At 37.3% G+C, this 20,663-nt stretch overlaps 1 protein-coding gene across 1 annotated transcript in view; it reads left to right on the top strand.

Moving 5' to 3' along the window:
- THSD7B (thrombospondin type 1 domain containing 7B) overlaps positions 1 to 18,986 on the top strand; it is a 970,494-nt gene extending 951,508 nt beyond the window's left edge. Inside the window, exons 26-28 of the mRNA XM_070476270.1 lie at positions 2,669 to 2,861; positions 7,406 to 7,493; positions 17,795 to 18,986. Of these exons, the coding sequence (XP_070332371.1) occupies positions 2,669 to 2,861; positions 7,406 to 7,493; positions 17,795 to 17,876 (363 nt within the window). The 3' untranslated portion in view covers positions 17,877 to 18,986. The remainder of the gene's footprint in view (positions 1 to 2,668; positions 2,862 to 7,405; positions 7,494 to 17,794) is intronic.
- Positions 18,987 to 20,663: the final 1,677 nt, after the last annotated feature.

The following is a 20,663-nucleotide window of genomic DNA, read 5'->3' as shown; positions in this document are numbered from 1 at the left end:
AATAATTATGTGTGTGTATATATATACATTTTTTAAAGCAGAAATGTTTCTCCTTTTTCTTAATTCCCACCCATTACTGCTCAGGATTTAGTGCAAAATGTACTATGTATTCTAATCAGTGACTCTTAAAGTGTACAGTGTATATAGAAGAAAGGTGCGCCCTGTCTCTCAAAGAAAGAAGTTTCTTCTTATAGTGTGTTCTTTTCAAAAATGATTTGGTTAAAATGATTCAAATGCTACATTCTATTTTATGGACCGTCTACTTCAAGTAGAAGTAGGTTAATTCTTTGACACAGGAAAGCTAGGGATTAAGTTGCCAGTGGAAAAAAGAAGGAAAAGAGATCAGCACCGACTTCATGGGCTAATGATGTTTGTGAAATAGCAGTTGTGGCTTCTCCCCAACTCTCTGGATACCCTCTGTAATAAACATAAAATACCTGTTCCCTTGAACCTTTGTCCTATATAACTGGTTACAGCTTTTCATTCAGGCTAAATAGAGACACATCTTGAAAAGATGGCTTTCATATCTGAGCTTGTACCAATTTTCTCCATTAGTTTCTCCCCATCGAACACTGAGTAATGTCTTTAATTAAAACCACTGGAAATATTTATAATGATAACTGTCATTATATAATCTCTACCTAAAATTTAGGCATTTATTATATTTTTTTAACTTCTAATTTTTAGTTTTAGTATCTGTTGCTCCTCAAAATCATGTGTTCAGTCAACAACTTATGACCTAAGTAAATAGTTCAGTTCAGTCACTAAGTCATGTCTGATTCTGCGACCCCATGGACTGTAGCACGCCAGGCCTCCCTGTCCATTACCAACTCCCAGAGTTTACTCAAACTCATGTCCATCAAGTCGGTGATGCCATCCAACCATCGCATGCTCTGTCATCTCCTTCTTCTCCCAACTTCAATCTTTCCCAGCATCAGGGTCTTTGCAAATGAGTCAGCTCTTCACATCAGGTGGCCAAAGGATTGGAGTTTCAGCTTCAGCATCAGTCCTTCCAATGAACACCCAGGACTGATCTCCTGTAGGATGGACTGGTTCGATCTCCTTGCAGTCCAAGGGACTCTCAAGAGTCTTCTCCAATAGCACGGATCAAAAGCATCAGTTCTTCAGTGCTCAGCTTTCTTTATGGTCCAACTCTCATATCCATACATGACTACTGGAAGAACCATAGCTTTGACTAGACAGACCTTTGTTGGCAAAGTCATGTCTCTGCTTTTTAATATGCTGTCTAATTTGGTCATGACTTTTCTTCCAAGGAGTAAGCACCTTTTAATTTCATGCCCACAGTCAGCATCTTCAGTGATTTTGAAGCCCCCAAAAAATAAAGTCCGTCACTGTTTCCACTGTTTCCCTATCTATTTGCCATGAAGTGATGGGACCAGATGCCATGATCTTAGTTTTCTGAATATTGAGTTTTAAGCCAATTTTTTTCACTCTCCTGTTTCACCGTCATCAAGAGGCTCTTTAGTTCTTTGCTTTCTGCCATAAGGGTGGTGTCATCTGCATATCTGAGGTTATTGATATTTCTCCCTGCAATCTTGATTCCAGCTTGTGCTTCATCCAGCCCAGTGTTTCTCATGATATACTCTGCATATAAATTAAATAAGCAGGTGACAATATACAGTCATGATGTACCCCTTCCCCCTATTTGGAACCAGTAAGTATATATGGCTGATGCATAAAGATTGATATGAGTTACCATTTGAGGCTAAGGTATGTTGAGAAAATACCATAGTTTTATGTAAGGAATCCTAATAGCAAAGTCATAGAGATTCATAATCTCATGCTTATTTTCTATTCTCCTCTATTGCCTTTATGTTTCCTGGAGGAAGGAAGAGCAATTATTTCAGTTTCACTTCCAGAGACAGATAGAAAATCTTTGTCCATTACATTGTATCATTATCAGTTTCTTTGAAAGGCTTATTGTGCATGAAAATTACCAGGAATCCACAGACAAATATGAAAGACCCATTGTCATGATGCCAACTAGGAATTTGATGATGTGTTGTGACACTCAGGTTACTTCAAGATATCTATCTCTGTCTTTCCTCCCTCTTGTGGACATATGCTTTTGGCAAAGTTTTTTTTTTTTTTTTTTTTTTTCCCTCCTTCACAGCCTCGGACTGTCTCCTCTTAGTGCAGAACTAAGTCTATGAGTGGAGAGCCAGTTCAGTCTAGTTCGTGATCAATGGTAGAAGATGATAGAGGCAGAAAGACCTCAAAGAGGTCAAAGCAATTTCTGTTGCTTTGCTTCTCAATGTTAAGGACAGATTGGAGTAAGCAGGCAAGAATCTGAAATAGCTGGGGGAAGAACCGAAGTAAATTTTTAATTAAAGCTTTAAACACCTCTATAAGAGAGAAAAGGATGTAGTTCATATTCTCTATTGACAAAAAATTATGGTTTCAATTTGGAAGGTGTAAGAATGATCAACCACTAGAAAGAACTGATGATTTATTGAAGTGCTGACTTTGGAAATCAGAAAGATGAACTATTTATTGAATTTTCATCTCTTTGCCAAGTCTGCTGCTGAAAAACCCTAAATTGCCATGACATATCATGCAACTATTAAGCAGTTCCAATAATTAAGGTGTTATTTTTTTCATCTATACAACTCACTGTGTAATCATAAATGTATTTTTCATGCTGTAGGGTGGAGTCTGTGGTTGTGAGAAAGGCTATACAGAGATCATGAGATCAAATGGTCTCCTGGATTACTGCATGAAGGTACCAGGGTCAGAGGATAAAAAAGCTGATGTGAAAAACCTTGCTGGGAAAAACAGACCTGTGAATTCAAAAATACATGATATTTTTAAAGGATGGTCTCTCCAACCCCTTGATCCAGGTACATATCAGTTATGAGTAAGAAATGTAAATTTTCTCTTGGGGGATTAGAGTTCATATCGTGACCACTGCTCGTGATGGAAAGCATGGAGGGAAGAAGGGACAGAAAAGGCAATATGGTTTTGTTCAAGCTTTCTCCCGCTTGACTGCCATGTAGTGTAAAACATTTTCATGGGTGGTTGAGAATAAGTCTGTCAACCCCAGTCTGAGTTAAGGAAACAAAATATTAATCTTTGAAAATGTTTGAATTGTAAATTATCTTTGCCAAAGACTTTATCACTGTGAGGTTTTATATATAATTGAAAAACAAGAAAAGGAATAGATTCTCAGGAACATGGAGTTATGTAGGGAAATTCTAGGTACCCTAACTGGTTTCATATAAACAAAACACTAGTGATATAGTAAACACTATATATCACTAAACACTAGTGATATAGTAAAACAGCATCAATTTCAGAGGCCAAGAGACCTTATGTGTATCATGGATCAGAGGTACCCACTTTGTGATTGCATGTAATTTCTTTACCTCATCTATGAATCAATCTAGGCATCTGTCCTGCAGCATTTTCATAAGTATTAGCACAGTGTCAGGCCTATAGGACTCAAAACTTAGTGGAGATCAAGGATAAGAACGAACAGTATTAGATAATTTCTCTGTACCCTATGATTCCATGCTGGTTGTATTGCATGACTCATCTCATTACATTCTTGCAACATAATGAGATGTTGTTATCCCCACTCTAGAGATTAGGATTCTGAAACTGGCAATGCAAACTAATTTGACCAAGGTCACACCACCAGTAAGTGACAGGAAGGTATGAAAGGCAAGCCAGTAAGATCCTTACACAGCACTGGTGTCTACTTTCCTCTTTAAGAATTGGACAAAAATATGAAAGCAAAATTCTCTGTGCCGAATGTACATACCTCTTCCAGAAAACAAAGTGCTGTGAATGACTGAGAGAGATAGCATGACTGATGGAAGGAACCTTGAGAGGGAAGACACACATGAAGCTCAGACAAAACATATCTTGGGAACTTTCCGCCCAGACCCGAAGCCTTGGTCGTACCAAAGTGCCCTGATGACATGCTTAAATGAAGCAAAACTAGAGCCCAGAGACAAAGGACCCTAGATCTAGTGGGAGAAACAGGACATTCTGTGACTAGCTTATAAGGATGACCACAATAACTTAAGTTTTGGTTCCCAAGTACATCTGGGCATGCCATAGATATTAAAAATCATATTCATTCTGTGATGTTTAGCTAATTTAGAGAAACAGACTTAAAGTTGAGGGAAGCATGCTATGAAATGCAACCAGGCTCACTCATTGCTTGTAGACCCTATTTCAGGGAGAGAATTAGGATGAGGTTCCAAGGAAATGAGTTTTCAAATCCACAAATGAGGTCCTTAAACTTTGGAAACCTAACTAAAGCATTAATACCCACATCCCAGAATTTTAGAAATAAAAGCAAAAATAAACAAATGGGACCTAATGAAACTTAAAAGCTTTTGCACAACAAAGGAAACTATAAGCAAGGTGAAAAGACAGCCCTCAGATTGGGAGAAAATAATAGCAAACGAAGCAACAGACAAAGGATTAATCTCAAAAATATACAAGCAACTCCTCCAGCTCAACTCCAGAAAAATAAATGACCCAATCAAAAAATGGGCCAAAGAACTCAACAGACATTTCTCCAAGGAAGACATACAGATGGCTAACAAACACATGAAAAGATGCTCAACATCACTCATTATCAGAGAAATGCAAATCAAAACCACAATGAGGTACCATTACACGCCAGTCAGGATGGCTGCTATCCAAAAGTCTACAAGCAATAAATGCTGGAGAGGGTGTGGAGAAAAGGGAACCCTCTTACACTGTTGGTGGGAATGCAAATTAGTACAGCCACTATGGAAAACAGTGTGGAGATTTCTTAAAAAGCTGGAAATAGAACTGCCATATGACCCAGCAATCCCACTTCTGGGCATACACACCAAGGAAACCAGATCTGAAAGAGACACGTGCACCCCAATGTTCATCGCAGCACTGTTTATAATAGCCAGGACATGGAAGCAACCCAGATGCCCATCAGCAGACGAATGGATGAGGAAGCTGTGGTACATATACACCATGGAATATTACTCAGCCATTAAAAAGAATTCATTTGAATCAGTTCTAATGAGATGGGTGAAACTGGAGCCCATTATACAGAGCGAAGTAAGCCAGAAAGATAAAGACCATTACAGTATACTAACACATATATATGGAATTTAGAAAGATGGTAACGATAACCCTATATGCAAAACAGAAAAAGAGACTCAGATGTATAGAACAGACTTGTGGACTCTGGGAGAAGGCGAGGGTGGGATGTTTCAAGAGAACAGCATTGAAACATGTATATTATCTAGGGTGAAACAGATCGCCAGCCCAGGTTGGGTGCATGAGAGAAGTGCTCGGGCCTGGTGGACAGGGAAGACCCAGAGGGATCGGGTGGAGAGGGAGGTGGGAGGGGGGACTGGGATGGGGAATATATGTAAATCCATGGCTAATTCATTTCAATGTATGACAAAAACTACTGTAATGATGTAAAGTAATTAGCCTCCAACTAATAAAAATAAATGGAAAAAAAAAAAAAGAAACCTAACTAAAGCATTAATACCATGTATGTGACGATACATGTGTGTACACATATATACATAAACACAGATACATACATATATGTATACTCATATATACACTTGTATATATATATGTATGTATATAAACATATATGTAAAATATATATTTAGTCTGGGAGAAAGTTTATAACTTTCATTGGGTTCTCATAATGGGGTTGAAAATTTGAGCAACCTCTCAGGAAGGCAATTAGGCAAAACCTATCATACATATATACACACATATACTAAGAGAAGGATGTAAATAATTATATGATTGCTTATTATATAAAAAATGAATGGAAATAACATAAATCTCTACAAACAGAATAACAAAAAAAATATGATACAACTGTGTAATGTCTCTTAGGGGTATTAAAAAGGATGAGATGGACCTCCCTTTATGAACTAGCATGGAAATATTTTTAATATGTATTGTTAGGTGGAAAAGTAGTACCAAAGTGAATGATAAGGACCATTTGTGTCTTTTTTAAAAAGGGCATGCATGTTGTATATATACTCATTTGCTTGCATTTGCAGAGAAAACTATGAGATGGTTCATAAATTGGTAACGGTGATAGCATCTGGGGAGGGAGCTCAGGTAGGAAGACTAATTTTCCACCACATATATATTTTTTAATTATTTTTTATTATAGTATAAATGTTTTACAGTGTTATGTTAGTTTCTGCTGTACAATGAAGTGAATCAGTCACATGCACACATATATCCACTCTTTCTTGGACTTCCCTCCTCATCACATCTGTCCAGATCACTACAGAGAACAGAGCTAAGCCCTCTGTGCTACACAGCTTCTTATAAACAGCTATATTAATTCTTCTTTAAGTAACATGATTTAAAGGTCACCCAGATCACATACCTCTGCAATAGGGATTTAAAAGCACTGGATCTTACAATACTTCAGCTCTTTGAGGTTTAGGGGTAATAAGATGAAAGATGCATTCTTACTCAGGGAAGACTTTTTTTAATTGCCAATGTAAAAAATTCAGAATAGGGGATCACATCATTAGTGTTTCAAAAAGATCAAAATCAAAGCTTTGTTAAAAGTTTTATGACCGTAAAAAAAAAGTCACTACTATGTTGAAAACTCATTCTAAAACTCGATTGAGGCTTGAAAGTGTCTTGTAAGCAAAAACTGTAATACATAGTCACAATATAATTGAAAGTAATAGTGATTTTCTTTCAAACAAATGTTTACAATAGATTTTGTTTTTTATCCCATGAACGTCTTTAGAATAAGATTCTGATATGTGTTTTTTTTTGGACCAACAGTTAATTACATTCAATGTAGTATAATGAACCTTTGTGTGTGCATCTTTCAGAAAGGAATAATTCCTTTTGGGATGCTAAGGCATTGCTATTATCAGTGCAATGCTAAGTTTAATTAACTGTGTGCTCATGTAAAACTTAGCAAAAACCATGTGTTTTCCAGAAACAACTCAAATTTATACATACAGTCAAGGTGTATGTCATATAGTTAAAAATCACAAAATAGATCAGACTATTTGGTTCTTTTTTTTTAACCTCTTGCAGATATCAAATCCAAAATAATATATACTTCTACATGTGGATATGTTTTGTAATACTTTTGTATTAGAAGTATATATAAATGAAAATAAATTCAAAATATCCTGCCAGTTGTTAGATTTTATGAAGTACTGATTGCTGGTCTTTGGCATTGTGAAAAAAATTGATAGCCTATATTTAATATTTTCACCTATTTTTTGGACATTTGATAGCTGTCACATGTGTTTCCACATATGCTTCTGACTTCTGCAAATCTCAGAATTCAGATGAGAAATAAATAATACACTAATTAAATGAAAAATAAAAGCTTTTGTATGCTAAGCCTGTTATTTTTTATTTTAAACAGATGGCCGAGTGAAAATTTGGGTTTATGGCGTTTCAGGTGGTGGTTTTCTTATCATGATTTTCCTAGTATTTACTTCCTACCTTGTTTGGTAAGTACTAACTAGTAAAAAGTTTATATTTTCACTGGTGGCATATTATACTAAAAGAAAACTTATGTTGAAATCTAGTCATTATAACAGGACCCTTAAACTCACAAATAATCACCAATATTAGAATTGCTAAATAGTTGAAGTGGGAGAGTATTATCTTTATTGTCCTCATTTGAAATAACATCTTTGTATTTGGCTTTCATATAATATCACAGGTATACGAGGCAAATCATTAGTCAGGGCTTTCCCATTTTACAATTTTGATTTAGATCAGTACCAGTTTAACACACTGGAAATTCCTGGTACCTCTTAGTACCAGGACTTAGTCACAGAGATTCTTTTTTATTTTTTTTTAATTAAGTGTAGTTGATTTACAATGTTGTGTTAATTTCTGCTGTTAGACAGTGATTCAGTTCATACACACACACAAATACATACACATACCCTGGAGAAGGAAATAACAACCCATTCCAGTATTCTTGCATGGAGAATCCCATGGACGAGAAGCCTGGCAGGCTATAGAGCATAGGGTCGCAAAGAGTCAGACGCAACTCAGCATGCACATATGTATACACACACAGATTCTTTTTCATTTTCCATTATGGGGACAGGATATAGAAAATAGTTCTCAATGCTGTGTATAGTAGGACCTTGTTATTTATCCATTCTATATATAAAAGCTTACAACTACTACCGCCTTCCCACTTGGCAACCACACATCTGTTCTATATCTCCATGAGTCTGTTTCATAGACAGTTTCATTTATTTATTTTAGATTTCACATATAGTAATATTGTAGGATATTTTTGTCTTTCTCTGACTTACTTCACTTACTGTGTTAATGTCTAGGTCCAAGCATGTTGCTGCAAATGGCATTATTTCATGCTTTTTTATGGCTGAGTACTATTCCATCGTATATTTATTTTTAAAAATTTCTTTATCCATTAATTTGCCAATGGACATATAGATTTTTTTCCATGTCATGGCTATTGGGAATAGTGCTGCTATGAATATAGGGGTGCATGTATTTTTTTAAAGTTTTGTATGGATGTATGGCCAGGACTGGGATTGCTGGATCATTTGGTATTTCTATTTTTAGCTTTCTGAGGAACTTCCATACTGTTCCACACAGTGGCTTCACCAACTTATTCAATACATTCCCACAAACAATATAGGAGGGTTTCTTTTTCTCCATGCTCTTTCCACCATCTGGTATCTATATTTAATGATGGCCATTCTGACTGGTATGAGATGGTATCTCGTTGTTTTGATTTTGCACTTTTCTAATAAATAGTGATGTTGAGCATCTTTTCATGTGCCTATTGGCCATCTGAATGTCTTTGGAGAAGTGGCTACTTAAGTCTTCTGCCCATTTTTTTTAATTGGGTTGTTTTCTTGTCGTTGAGTTGTATGTGTTGTTTGTACATTTTGGAAATCAAGCCCTTGTCAGTCACATGATTTGCAAATATATTCTCTCATTTGTAGGTTGTCTTTTCATTTTGTTTATGGTTTCCTTTACTGTGCAAAAAGCTCGCATGTTTGATTAGGCCCAATTTGTTTGTTTTCATTTCTGTTGCCTTGGGAGACTGACCTAAGAAAATATTGATACAAATTATGTCAGAGAATGTTTTGCCTATGCTCTATTCTAGCAGTTTTATGATATAATGTCTTATGTTTAAGTCTTTAAACCATCTTGAGTTTATTTTTGTGTATGGTGAGAGGATGTGTTCTAACTTCATTGATTTACATGCATATGTCCAACTGTCCCAGCACCCCTTGCTGAACAGACTTTTTTTTGCATTGTATAGTCTTTCCTCCTTTGTCAAAGATGAATTGAGCATAGGTTTGTGGGCTTATTTCACCTTCTTGGTCAGGTTTATTCCTCATTACTTTATTTTAGGGGGGGTGAGATTTTACAAGGTACTTTTTAAAAAATTTCCTTTCTGGTATCTCTAGCTCCAGGGATTCTGATTTAAGCATCCAGACAACTTGACCACATGCAGGAGTAATTAAAAGAGCCCCAGGTAACTGTAATAGCAGGCAAGGCTGAGAAAATTCTAGTTGTTAAATTTTCTTCTCAAACTGACCTATTTTTACCAAGCATGTTAAGTTGACTAGTTGGTTCAAAAAACCTATTAGTGTATTTTGGATAGTAGAGCCAGGTGTTTATCTACAGTAACCAACCATAAAAGAAAATTTGATTGTCCATTCCAGGAACCCTGTTTTGTAAGTGACTAGTTCCTAAAGTATATTATTCTCACAAAATGATGATTAGTTTATTGTATAGAATATATTTTATTTGATGAGCTGATCTTGAAACCAGACAGAAGTAAATACCTTTGAATGTTTTTAAGTGTGTTGAGAATATTTTATTAGCTTCCTGAAATTTTTCAAAGGTTTTTTTTTTTTTTTAATTTTCATAAGATCAAAGTGTTACTTTGCTTTTTTCTCTAAATCGAGATATTTATATTCATCATCTGTCTCAAACTGTTTCCTTGAGAATTTTTGCCCAAGTTTTTAATCTCAATTCAAATCCAGTCTTTGTATTTTAGCTCATACTTCCAAGGTTACACAGGTTTTTAAGTCTTTGCTCTTGGTCAGTGAAAGTTAGTGAAGAAAATCAAGTGACTTTAATTCTTTCTGCCACCTATAGTGATTGAGATTGAATTTCTAGAAGTTGGATTGCTATGCAGCTAATACTTCCACAGTGTTGCAATAAAAAAGTAACACCTTCAGTTAGTCATTTACCTTAAAATCAAATGATTTGACCAATTATGTTTGAATTAATTTTGTATTGTCTAGATCCTGTCTTAATGAACAAATGTGAAGTGGAAAGCCTTATATGAGCTTGAGAGTGATAGGAAGTATTCACTGCTAGAAAAGATGAGGAAAAGGTCTTAAATTGAAACAAAGAACATAAAGACTTGATAGATGAGAAACTGCTGTCAAGCAATGGCCCAGTACAGTGCAAGATAATCAGCTAGTCTAGTAGTCTGTGAAAGCTGAGATATATTCTACTTCATAGTCACATCCCCAATTCCAGATTCTATGGTTCCTTCTTTGAATATCCAAAAGATTAAAAATTAAAATTTAATTCACAGTCATAAATTCTGCCCTTTTACATTTCTCCCTTTCTTTCAACTTAAAAGTATGTTACCCTTAATCCATTCCTTCAACAATAAATATTTATTGTAGCCCTTTCAAGGCTCTGGGGATTGATTATATTGTGATGACAAAAGGTCAAGGGAATCATCCCCTACTGTCTAGTGGCCAAATTATATAGGTATTTATGTACAGTATATCTATTTTTTTCATCCTCAGTATCTACCCTTAATAATCCCCCATTGGAAGTAGCAGTTAGGTCCATATTTGGAAGCCCTACAAATCCTCCTTTCAACTGTCTATAGCCAGATTAGTCTTTTTAAAACTTTGTCAAGTGATCAGCCCCTTTCCTCCTCAAATGCCAGCAGTGGCTTCCCATTGACAGCAACATGAAAGTCATGTTCTGGCTACCTTGCAAGTCAATTAAAGCCTTCCACTATTTGAGCCCAAACAACAGTTTCAACTTCATTTTCTACTATTTATCTATGCCCCAGTGTGTTGATAGGCTTAGATGTATTTAAATTGTTGCTTTATCATTGAAGAATTTAAAATCTTATTCTACATCAAAGTCAACATTTCAAGTTTACTATATTCATGTTCATCCAAGTTGGTTGAGTTACAACACTTCTTTCCATCTATTTCAGAGGTTTTATCTCAAGATGTAAGTATCTATTAACATATATTAGGGAAGTTTGTCATTTTATTTGTACTGCTCATGTATATTATTGATATCCATTAAAAATACTTTTTATATTGTAATCTTTCATAATATTTATAGGAGTTGAATATAAGGCTACAACCTCTTTCTGAAAGGTAGTGTTTTGAGAGATGTTACCTTACATTAGGGTACATACTGTGGTATCTTATTTCACAAGAAAGCTTCCGCTTGCATGGTTTACTCCTTACAGTTCATTCTTCTAGAATTAATTTTCATAAGTTATTGGTATTCTAACAGTTTTTCCCAATAAAAATTTAAGTGCCAACTTTTCCTTGTGAAACAGCCTGGAATAACCCTGTGGCATTTACTCCATGCTGGCATTGTATACTTGTATAAACATCATCCACCATTTACCAAACCATAAGGACTTGGGGGTGGGGGAGAAGATGTATAATGACTTATTTTTTAGAGTACAAGTTTCACAAATATTTATTAAATAAGTGAATGAATCAATGAGTGGATAAACTCAAAAAATCTATTGCCCATGATCTTCAAAGGTCAAGAAAAAAATCTAATATTCACATATGTCAAAGTGCTTTACATAGTTTGCCTTATTTGGTCTTTCCAATAATCCAATAAAGTGTCGCAATATCATCTTTATTTTAAACAGGGAGTAAGCCATACTCAGAAAAGTTTAATAACTTATATAAGGGAATCAGCTTCAGATTTGTCTTAACCCCCAAATGTCTTAACCCCTTTCCACTGGACTTCCAGTCTCTGTAATTTCTTGTCCTTGAGTAATCCTGAAAAGTCTTTAGACTCAATTTAATGTCTACACCTTTTACATTTTTAAGCAGATCTTCATTTCCCAAGTAAAGTAAGTTATAGACCTGGGAACAGACCTATTGATATCAAAACACTTACTGTTACATATGAGCTGCCTAAAGAATCCAAATAGGTTTTCACAGCATCTATTTCTATTAAGTAGCTTGCAGAAGAGTTAGAAGATGACAGTTTTGTAGATTTTATATTTTCTTTTCCAAAATAAAAAGCTTAGGCCAAGAGAGCTGCTATAACATGCCAGGTGTTAGGTGTATACTTTAGATGAAAGCAATTTATAATAACATTTGAAAATGTTTTTGAGAAAATAGAGAAAAATAGTCTTCTCAAGGACTGCTTTGTTTAGATATGATCCTTTGTATGTCTACCATAAGCATTTGCGTTTCCTGAAATATTACTGATGCCCTAGCTCCCCTGGCAATAAAGATCCATGAGGTCATTTAGTGGGGACGACCATTGGGTGAGTTTTTAGTTAATCTAGACATAGTGCCTGGAAGTTACTCGGAGAACCACATCTATTCTACCTTGCTCAGCATAATGCAGGGAATGGGCTCTCAAGTTTGAAAGTTTGAAGGTGGTGCTGACACCTCTGAGGCTCAGGCCTTATGAGTGGCTGACTGTTATTGTCTTCTGGTCTGGGTCCTGTGGCTTGAGATCAAGGGTAGTGAGAAGTGCCAGAACTTACCTGTCTTTTCATAATGAACTCACTTTTCTGGCCTAACGGGTTTATCCTTTGCTAAAATGCAAATGCTCATGGAAAAAGTGACTTTAAAACGTGTCAGTCAATGATCGCTTACAGCCAGAGCTGCATAATGGTTTTCTACCTTGTGCAAACTCTAAAAGTGGTAGTGGCTGTCAAGAGCACTGCATTAGGAAGAATTATGAGGCTATTCCTGGACTCAACAGAAAAGAAGTGTGTGATGGATGGGAGATGGCCACCGCGGGCACAGGATGCCTGGGGGTGGCGGCGGCCATGGGCCAGGCATTTATGGGTCCTGATTTAGTGTGAGTGAGGTGGTCACACCTTACCTGATAGCAGAATTGAAGAGAGAAAAAATAATTTTAAAAGGATTTCTAAATGAATTTCCTAATAAAGATCAGGAAGGAAGAAAGGAAAGGGAGCAGGGGCTTCTAAAGAAAAGTTTCCTATTTGCTGACTTTGCAGAGGGCAGGGCCCTACTCAGTCCTTCCTCTTAGGGTTCTTTTTAACCAGCCAGGAAGCTCTAAAGCCACAGCTTCTCAGCAGCATTACCACATTATTCAGTGGTTGCTAACTTTTAAACACTCTACAAGTTCTCAGATCTCACACATTCATGTGTGTGAAAGTCACTCAGTCGTGTCTGACTCTTTGCGACCTCATGGCCTATACAGTCCATGGAATTCTCCAGGCCAGAATACTGGAGTGGGTAGCCTTTTCCTTCTCCAGGGGATCTTCCCAACCCAGGGATCGAACCCAGGTCTCCCACATTGCAGGCAGATTCTTTACCAGCTGAGCCACAAGGGAAGCCCTTCACACATTCATAGATGTGATTTTAATACATCAGTTGAGAGCTTACATGGTATGAAGAGAGACATCATGAAATGAAGCCTTTATCACAACCATCCCAGCACATACCACAAAAATCTCAGGCCTACACACTAGGAGCCCCCTCTTTTTTTTCCCTAGAGGTGAGCACAATGTTCACAATTCCATACCTGTAAACTGATATAAAAATTCAAGTAATATTTGAGCAGAACTTTCTAGGCACAACTCCTAGAGGCTGGCCAAGTTTAGATGTCTCCTAGGCAATCTTGTTGTCTCTTTGGCAGGGGGGTGGGGATTTTATTTTTATTGAAGCATACTTACTTTACAATGTTGTGTTAGTTTTAAGTGTACAGCAAAGTGATTCAGTTATATATATGTGTGTGTGTGCAAGCTCAGTTGTTGTGTCTGACTCTGTGACCACATGGACTATAGCTGCCAGGCTCCCTGTCCGTGGAATTTTCCAGGCAAGAATATTGGAGTGAGTTGCCATTTCTTTCTCTGTGTGTGTGTGTATGTTCCTTTTCAAATTCTTTTCCATTACAGGCTACTACAAGGTACTGAGTAGAGTTCCTGTGCTATAATGTAGGTCCTTGTTGTTTACCTATTTCATATATAATATAGTGTATATGAATAGTAGTGAGTATATATTAATCCCAATCTCCTAATTTATCTCTAACCACCACCTCCTTGGTAACCAATACTCTTGTCTTTTCATACTCTTCCCCACACCTCAGGACTTCATTTTCCCATTTTTCTACTATGTAGCTTGTGTGTGCTAAGTCGCTCCAGTTATGTCCAACTCTTTTTGACCCTGTGTATTGTAGCTCACTAGGCTCCCCTGTCCATGGGAATTCCCAGGCAAGTTCTTTACTACTAGTGCTGCTGGGAAGCCCTAAATGAATGCCAGTTAGGACAAAAATAATGCCATTTACAGAAACATGGATAGACCCAGAGATTGTCATACTGAGCGAGGTAAGTCAAAGACAAATATCATAATCACTTATATGTGGAATCTAAAAAAAAAAAAATGATACAAATGAACTTACCAACAGAAATACACTCACAGACACAGAAAACAAACATGGTTACCAGGTGGGACAGGATATATTGGGAGTCACATGCCTGTTATTTAGTCTCTAAGTCATGTATGATTCGTTTGCAACATCATGGACTGTAGCCTGCCAGGTTCCTCTGTCCATGGGATGTCCCAGGCAAGAATACTGGAGTGGGTAGCCTTTTCCTTCTCCAGGGGATCTTTCTAACCCAGGGATCCAACCCAAGTCTCCTGCACTGGCAGACAGATTCTTTACCACTGAGCCTAGGTAACTAATAAGGATCACTGTATAGCACAGGGAACTCTATTCAATACTCTATAATGACCTATATAGGAAAAGAATCTGACAAAGTGTGGATATATGTGTGTGTGTAACTGATTTACTTTGCTGAAGAGCAGAAACTAACAACATTGTAAATCAACTATACTCCAATAAAATAATTTTTTTAGAGAAGCCAATTCCTCAAAAAAAAAAAAAAAAAATAGAGTGGACTGCCAAATGTAAACTGTTGTATAGAGAATGGACAAGCAACAAGGTCTGACTGGATAACACAGGGAATTATATTCAATATTTTGTGATAAACTATAATGGAAAAGAACATATATACGTATAACTAAATCACTGTGCTATACAGCAGAAATTAACAACATTGTAAATCAACTATATTTCATTAAAATAAATTTTTTAAAAAGTGAATTGCCAGAAACTCTGGAAGCACCTTCATTTCTTGCCCCTCTCTTTTCTTCCCCTAAAACAGCAGGAGGTGGGGGAGGCAGAAGAATCCTATTGTCATTCCAAACGAAAGTCCTCTTATTCTTTTGGACATTAGGACACCTTCTACTACCATCCCTAGGGTGGATAATAGACAAACTGTCACTTCCAATTTGTTGTAAATTCTCATTTGTGTGAGTTTTTAGTCCCTTTAAATGCAGATTAGTGTGCTCTGGACCCAAGCTGGAGCCTGGCAGTGTGACTAGAGCCACTGGATTCTACATATACATTAATATAGACACATTTGGATGTTATTCAGATAATTATGCAGCCCCTGCTCTTTGAGAAGGGGAACAGGCCCAGGGTGAGTATACCTCTGCGGTGAATTTTGAAGCTTATTTCTGCCTCTCCGCTGTTGAGGATGTTTTTGCCTGCAGCCCACGCCCAGCGCTCAGTCATACGTAGACCCCCACTGTATGCCGGGTGTGGACACTGTAGGATCTCTGGTTCCTATCAGTAGGCTTTTTAGAAATCATTTCTAATTCACCTCTTCAGCATCTATAAATTACCTCTAGCCTCTATAAATTGCTTCAAACAAAGTTTCCTGAATTAGAACCTCAGTATTTTAAACTAGGAGATTCTCCCAATAAAAAAAAATGTTATCAAACGTGTGTCTCTTTTGTGGTAAAATTCACGCATCATACAATTCTCAACTTTTTAGCCATTAAGTAATAAAAAGCCAGACACAAAAAGCCACACATACAGTATGATTCCATAGGAAATATCCAGAATAGGCAAATTTACAGAAGCAGAAATTTGATAGGTGGTTGCCAGGGGTAGAGAATGCCTTATCACCTTCCAAAGGCCCCCACCTCCAAATACCATCACATTAAGGGTTAAGATTTCAACATATGATTGAGGGAAGGGTAATGCAAATATTGAGTCGATAACGGTTCCTAATTACTCCCTTTACAATACGTTGCATTTTGTAAAATATATAGCCTTATATAAAGCATTACACTAGTCTTCTCCTTTGGATAAATGCTGGTTTCTCAGAGTTGCCTTAAAGAATGGTATTTGGAAAGAAAGTGTCCCAAAGGCTACCTGTTCCAAAGTATAGACTGCTTCGTGGGAAGAGTTTCCCTTTCGGGTAATGATTATGCAACGTTACAACATAATGTTCAAAATGCCACTCAATTGTACAGATTAAAATATTTGTTTTTAATTTACATTCACTCAAAATATTAAAAATTAATTATATGTACAGACAAAAGAGTTGTTTCTACCAAGTGCCTAATTAATAATGTGGATACAAGGAGAATGCACTGAAGGGTTAAAAGTGTTTTTCCTGTGTGTACTAGATGCATTTGGATTCTAGGCTCTGCCACTCATTCAGTGACTTGAGGAAGGCAGTAACCTCTCTAGTCCTTCCCTGTCGAGTGATGATAATCCCAGTGCCGCCTCCTCTCACTTTTGGCCTGGGATTTATTGAGGTGTTTTATGTAAAGTGCTCAGCCCAGGGTTTGGCACTTAGTATGTGCATCCAATTAATAACATGCTGCAATAAAATAAATACATAGAAATCTTGAGACAAAGCCAGAGGTGGCTCCCTCTTGGTGAGGACAACCCAAAGAGAGTTGGGCTCTGAAGGCATGGCAAAGCCTAGACCCTGAGGACAGAAGGGAGACAGGATGATGGTAGGGAAGGCAGTGTGTAGCAGAATTAAACTGTAAATACCCATTAGTTGACATTCACCCACACTGAGAATCGAAAGGCATGATGAAGCATGGTTTGCCGCAGATCTGGGACCTCACTGAGAGTGTGGGGAATGTAACTCAGTTTCAGCTTCTCTCTGTGTGAGAAGCAAGAACAGCCCTCTCTAACCTGGCAAAGATGTCAAACTCAGGGAGCACAGAGACCGGAAGAGAATGGTTTTGCCTGGTACAACATCAGTGAAATTCTCCTGACAGACTCTGGTGACTTGGCAGCTAGATGCCAGGATTCGAGCCAGAGCAGAAGTGTGTTTACTTAAAAACAACAGCAGAGTAAAGCAAGAGAATCTGGCTGTTCTAGCTACTTCTGATGTTAAAACATCTGCGCTGTGGGGGTCTTAGTAGCTTAGGAATTAGTGAGCAGCAGATGTTCACATTATAGCATATAAACAAAGGAAAGTGGCCCTTTACCAAGTTCATTGTTTCCACTAAACTATTTTTAAGATTTTTTGGGGAAAAAAAGGCTTCTCCTGGTTTAAGGGTTAAAGTACACCAGTATTCCAAAAAGGAACCCTCCAGCCCAGAGAAATCAGTCTTTTGTCTAACCACTTGGATCTCTGTACCTCACAGTTTTCTTTGGCAGATGAAACAGAGCTCTGTGAACTTTCTTCATCTCAAGAATTCTTTTCCCTTTACAGCAAGAAGCCAAAACCACATCAAAGCACACCTCCCCAACAGAAGCCTCTGACCTTAGCCTACGATGGAGACTTAGACATGTAACCTGAAAAAAGAAATCCAAATGTAGACATCAACTGCCTTAACCGCTTTCTATTTTGTAGCTCTCAGACTTCTCAGTTTTTTGAGGAATCTCATGGTGTGATATACTGGGCAGAATACAAATACTGCAAAAGTAATATTGCCTCAACTTCATTTGGACATGGAGTCAAGGATTATTAGGTCTGCCATTTTGCTTTCCAGTTGTTTGTGGGTGTGAGTGTTTAATGTTTTTTTATTTTTCCAAGAGACCTGAAAACCCTTCTCTTCCTGTTTGAAAATGGGAGGAAGAAAACATGATGGAATTCCCACAGACTTAAGTAAATTTTATCCTCAGCAGCATGATGACAATCCAGAGGCCAAGGCTTTTACTGTAAATGATCAGTCTGACACCACATTCTTATGCACTATATTAGTGCAAACCCTTATTCTTCCCATACTTCAACACTGAGTTTTCTAGAATTTACATTGGTTCAAAGACTTTCAAATTGGATTGCCTATTTTCATGAACACAGAGAGAATGGGTTACCATTTCAGAAATTCTGAGTTTTTACCTTTGCAGATTGCATTTTGTTTTGTAGCCAGGAGGATTATGGCACTTCATGGGTTGCATCTATTGAAATCAAACAAAATGTGTGTAATTGCTGGACTAGATGAAAGCTAGGTGGTTTTGAATGAGATGTGTATTGAATGTTAGGGTGTACAAATGAAACCAGAGGTTATATTGGAAAAAAGAGGTAAATTATTTAATTACTAAAACTGTATTTTAACAAAAACTTTACCATGTAGATATAGCATTAGCCACACACAGTTGTAATTCAGTTTAATGATGACAAAACTCTGCTTTTGTAATTTCAATTTTCTTATCTGAATATTTATAAATTCTTTTTTTGAATTTAATTATCTGACCTCATTTAATATACATCGAACACCGATCCTGTTTGTAGCAAGTCTGGCTTTTATAAGGTTTCAATAATATCTCAAACAACACATGGAAGAGCTGAAACCATTTTATGAAGATGAATGTTTGTAATCGTAGATGTTGAGAAGTAAGAAGGTGCCATCTTGTGGTATTGACTTGTATTTATAACAAATAAAGTGTTCAAGAGCCTGAAATGTTGACTGCTGTAGATTTATTCCCTTCTGAAGAGCCCATGATTTGACAAAGACAGCTTTAATAACAGCTTCCCCATGTCACTGTTTTAGAGGCTGACAGCTGAAACCACCGATAGAGAAAAGGAATCCTTCCCCACATGCTCAACACCATTGGGTACACTGTGCAATGGAGACAAGCATGATTACACAGACTAGCTCTGCCAGCATACTGAAAGCTTAGCTGACATCAGAACAAACCACTGTATAACACTGCAAACACTGAAGTGTAAATGAACCAGGTGGCCTGAGAAAACAGAAATCTTAGAAATATGATACAGTGAGCAAGTTAGAGAATGTTTTTACTTATATTGGGGCTTTTGCTTTTGCTAATCAGCTTAACCCTAATTGATTTTCTTCAATGGGACCATGGTTTTACATGAAAGAATTCAATGAAAAGAGAATAGTTGGTGTCAATATTGTGGTTGAGGGAACAGCTCCTAGAGTTGTCCTTTCACTACTTCACTTAGGCTAAAAAGCTTCAGAAGACTTCCTGGAAGCCCAAGAGATCCTGCGTCAGAGATCAAATCCTAGCTACGCCCTTTATTGCCTGTGTGATCCTGTGCAAGGATGCTAAATTCTCTCCGCCTCAGTTGTGTGACCCACAAAATGAGATAATGAAATTATTTTTTGCCTAAGGTAGACATTAACAATAAATGTTAAAGGGATTCTGGTTCAAGATGGCCAAATAGGAGAATTCTGAACTTACCTGCTCCCACAAACATGCCAAATCTACAGCTCCCTATGGAACAATCTTCTACAAGAAATCCAAAAACTAGCTGAGTGACTCCTGCACATCAGGCACACAAGAAAAAAATGCACATCAAAATAGGTAGGCGGGGCTGAGACACAACCCCTAAGTTCCACCTCTGTGCAGTCTTCCACAGCAGGGAGAACATCCCTCAGATTCTGAGAAGTAAGGCTTGAACCTCACCTTTGGCACCCAAACTTTTAAGATCTGTACCTAAGAGGTCTTCAAAACATCTAACTTTGAAAATTAACAGGGCTTGTGACTACAAGACCCACAAAACCATAGGAAATGAAGAAACAGTATTTTAAAAGTTTGCATAAACTTACTGTGGCCACCTTCAAGACAGCACTCAACTGAAGAGTCCAGAATTTCTGTGAAAGAGGCCCATCTGTGTATCTTAAAACTTTGGCCTGAAGGATAGGCCTCTAATTTAATCCACATCTATAGGCTAAATGAAATATTCTCCAAAGGTGATGGAAACTGGTAGGCACTATTTCTGAACTCTCCCTCTGACCTACCCCAGGTCTCCAGTATCACCTGGAAAGGAGCTTGTTCATACATCTGGAACCCTGGTTTTTACAGCAGCCATCCAGGCATGCTGATCATCTTGACTCTGGTAAGCCAGTTACATTAGCAGGTCCTACAGGACTATAACAGAAAGATTTCTTAATCATCTTCCTCCCAACCAGAACACAGCACAGAAGCAGCAGACAGAAATGCCAAGTCATTCCATGAAAGAGAACTATTGCCTTATCTTTGTAGCTGTCATCTGAGATGCAGGCATGTATTTAGCAGCCAATTAGATCCTTTCTGGAGATCAGGGAGGCTAGGTTCAGTTCAGTCACTCAGTTATGTCTGACTCTTTGCAACTCCATGAACTGTAGCACGCC

This window comes from Odocoileus virginianus, chromosome 13, assembly GCF_023699985.2.
Source record: "Odocoileus virginianus isolate 20LAN1187 ecotype Illinois chromosome 13, Ovbor_1.2, whole genome shotgun sequence".
NCBI lineage: Eukaryota > Metazoa > Chordata > Mammalia > Artiodactyla > Cervidae > Odocoileus > Odocoileus virginianus.
The sequence above is the reverse complement of the archived record's forward strand: the minus strand, read 5'-3'. Positions and strand labels throughout refer to the sequence as shown.